At 45.9% G+C, this 2,683-nt stretch overlaps 1 protein-coding gene across 2 annotated transcripts; it reads left to right on the top strand.

Moving 5' to 3' along the window:
• Positions 1-229: 229 nt before the first annotated feature.
• Positions 230-971, top strand: CG34286 (uncharacterized protein). 2 transcript variants are annotated; one of them, NM_001275810.1, is made up of 2 exons: positions 230-423; positions 480-971. In NM_001275810.1, the coding sequence occupies exons 1-2, from the start codon at positions 324-326 to the stop codon at positions 644-646; spliced, it is 267 nt and encodes an 88-aa protein (NP_001262739.1). In that variant the 5' UTR covers positions 230-323; the 3' UTR covers positions 647-971. The 2 variants fall into 2 exon arrangements, with proteins under 2 accessions (NP_001262739.1, NP_001097838.1); NM_001104368.2 differs by having other exon boundaries at positions 480-805.
• The last annotated feature ends 1,712 nt before the right edge of the window (positions 972-2,683 follow it).

The following is a 2,683-nucleotide window of genomic DNA, read 5'->3' as shown; positions in this document are numbered from 1 at the left end:
CTGCCAGTTTTTATGCAGCAAGTTTTTAATTAAGAAGTTTCAATTTAACATTGCCCATAGACTGCACTTCGCTCTCGAAAAGCGCATTATCATAATAATTTACTTACTCACTTAGTTGGAGGCGGGGCACTTCAGAGCATAATCGTCGACGGGCATTTTCCGAGGCCGATCCACTCACTTGCTTCGTTCCCAAAGGCAATGAGATAGCTTTCAATTTGGAAGTATATTTGAATATTTTGGAAAACAATTGCTGTCGCACACTACGAAGCTATTGAGGGACACGCGGTTAGGGGCCGCATGCTGCGTTCTTGGTCTTTTTAAAGATGCCAAGTCATTGGCCATGTCTTTTGATCCTGCTTGTTGTAATCGTACTCATCCTAGCTGTTTGCGGATACTACACAATTATTCACCCGAAACAGATTCGTAAGTTGGGGACTCATGTATCCTGCTAGCTAGTACTGACCCACCACCCCTTGCAGATCTGGAAAGCTGTTTTCTCAAAGGCGGGGCCTGCCGGGAAACGTGGAACTGCGACGAAAGGTACCGCAGTCGCGTTCGCACCACGTGTATCAACAAACGAAAGGTCTGCTGCATGCCCACGCTCCAGATAAAGAGCATTCAGGATGCCGAGTACTACATCGAGTGAAGGTCCTTTGGATTGGAGACTCCCCAAGTTGAAAAAGCAGGACACGCCACTCTAATTACACACCATATCTTGTATTGAATGTATCATTTCGTAGGCAATTTATTACAATGGAATAATGAAGTTAAATTAGTATTCCGGACAAGGCGATCCAAAATTTTTAGTTTTGCCTAAGTCGATTTTCTAAATTAGATGGTGTGACATTCGTATGAGCATCTATCAAATCGTTTTTATTCACCTTTGACTACGTTTTGTACCTAGAAAGTAAAATCATATATATATATTTATTACACTTTTCACGTATAACGTCATGAAAAATTAAAGTCGGCTTGTTTTCTTCGCAGTGCCTACGTTGCCGCCACTCACATTCACGTCCACGTCCAACTCTATCCAATTATCTGGCCCACTATCAGTTCCAGTGGTCCATCAATTGAATCGTTATGCCTGCGATAAGTTTAACATTCTGTCTGGCCAGCATCCTTTGGCCGTGCACCATCCGTGAGTCCATGCCCCGCCTCCCGGAAGGCCCTGGGCTAATTTAGTGAGTTTGCTTTGCCATTTTCCCCACCAATAATACTCGCAACTCATTTGTCTGCTGGCCGGGACTGCTTAGCCGAATCGCCATCCCCATTCCCATCCCCGTCCCCATCTCCATCCCGATGCCAATTCATTCCCACGGGGCACTCGACAAGCAACACTTGGCTTTGTCCCACACAAATCCTCCGACACCCTCCTGCCACTTTTCCCATCTCTAATGAAGCGCAAATGTTGATGTAAAAATTTAATTTAGTTCGTAACCCAACGATGCCACACACGCAGGTCCTTGCGACTTGGCTGGGGCGAATGGAATGTCCAAATGTTTATGCATCGTGTGGCGAAACGCGTGTTTACCTTCTAATGTGTGCGTGACATGGACCCATGGGTTATATATGCGCACACACACATGCAGTGAACATTACGTATACGCAGGGATGTCCTTCGCTCCCTATACGGGCAACACAAAAAATAATAATAAACGATGCCACCACGTACATGTATTAAAAACAAAGCGCAGCACAGAAAACGCTGACAGGCCCTTTGCCTTGGGTTGCTCCAGCTCCAGCACCAGCACCAGCTTGGGGATCCTGGAGGACATCTACTGCTCCTGCAACCCCTTCTTCATTATCCCCCGCCAGCTCCCGTGAAACTCATGGTCGCTGAGGCCCTGCGAACCGGCAACAGAAGCCCGTCACAAAGCAAAGCTAACAAACTGTGAGCGGAGCGGAGCACAAATAGCGGCGACCAGCGACCGGAAGGGAGTGCAGTGGTGCGACAAGGAGGGGCTTGGGGGCGTATGGGAGTGGACAGAGACGAGGCCAAAAGGGGTTGCTGTCAGCCCAGACATTCAATGTCGTTCGCTGGCTGCCAGCGATGTTTACGAGCACAGTGCCCTCAAGCTACCGGAACGAGTAAAATACAATTTACAAATAAATGCATATATATTAGATGAATCACGTACTTTTAGTGGTCATCCAAATAATTCTAAAATTTTACAAAAAAATAATATTTAAAGGAAAGCACAACAAATTAATTGGTTTGCAAAAACAGAATACTTTTTGAAAATTAAAATACGATTCTATTGTCGAGCTAATAATTCGACTGTTGCGCAAAACTCAATAATTTCGGACACTTTTTCAACTACAGTTCTTCACCTTTTACCTCGATATACCCCAAATCAAATTTGCAAAATAAACTTGAAATAAAATTACTCTCGGCCACGTGCTAAATCAGTGTCCGTTGCAGACTGGCAGGCAGGAAAAACTAACGAACGACATCGGCGGGTCCTGGCAAAAGGACCCGGCAAATGGGTGGGGCAAAAGTTTGGCCCCCACCACCAGCCCCATCTCCAGTCCCACTGGCACCTGCTTTGCTCTGCAGTCCTCCTCTTGTTTATGGCTTTGTTTGCACTTTTGTTTATGGGTGTACATTTTAAACGCTATGAGCACCTGCTCCGCCATCATGTGTGGCTGCTTTTGTGTGATCCTGAATGTGCCAGTGCTT

Source organism: Drosophila melanogaster, chromosome 3R (assembly GCF_000001215.4).
Source record: "Drosophila melanogaster chromosome 3R".
NCBI lineage: Eukaryota > Metazoa > Arthropoda > Insecta > Diptera > Drosophilidae > Drosophila > Drosophila melanogaster.
Note: the sequence above shows the minus strand (reverse complement) of the source record. Positions and strands in the feature narration are given on the sequence as shown.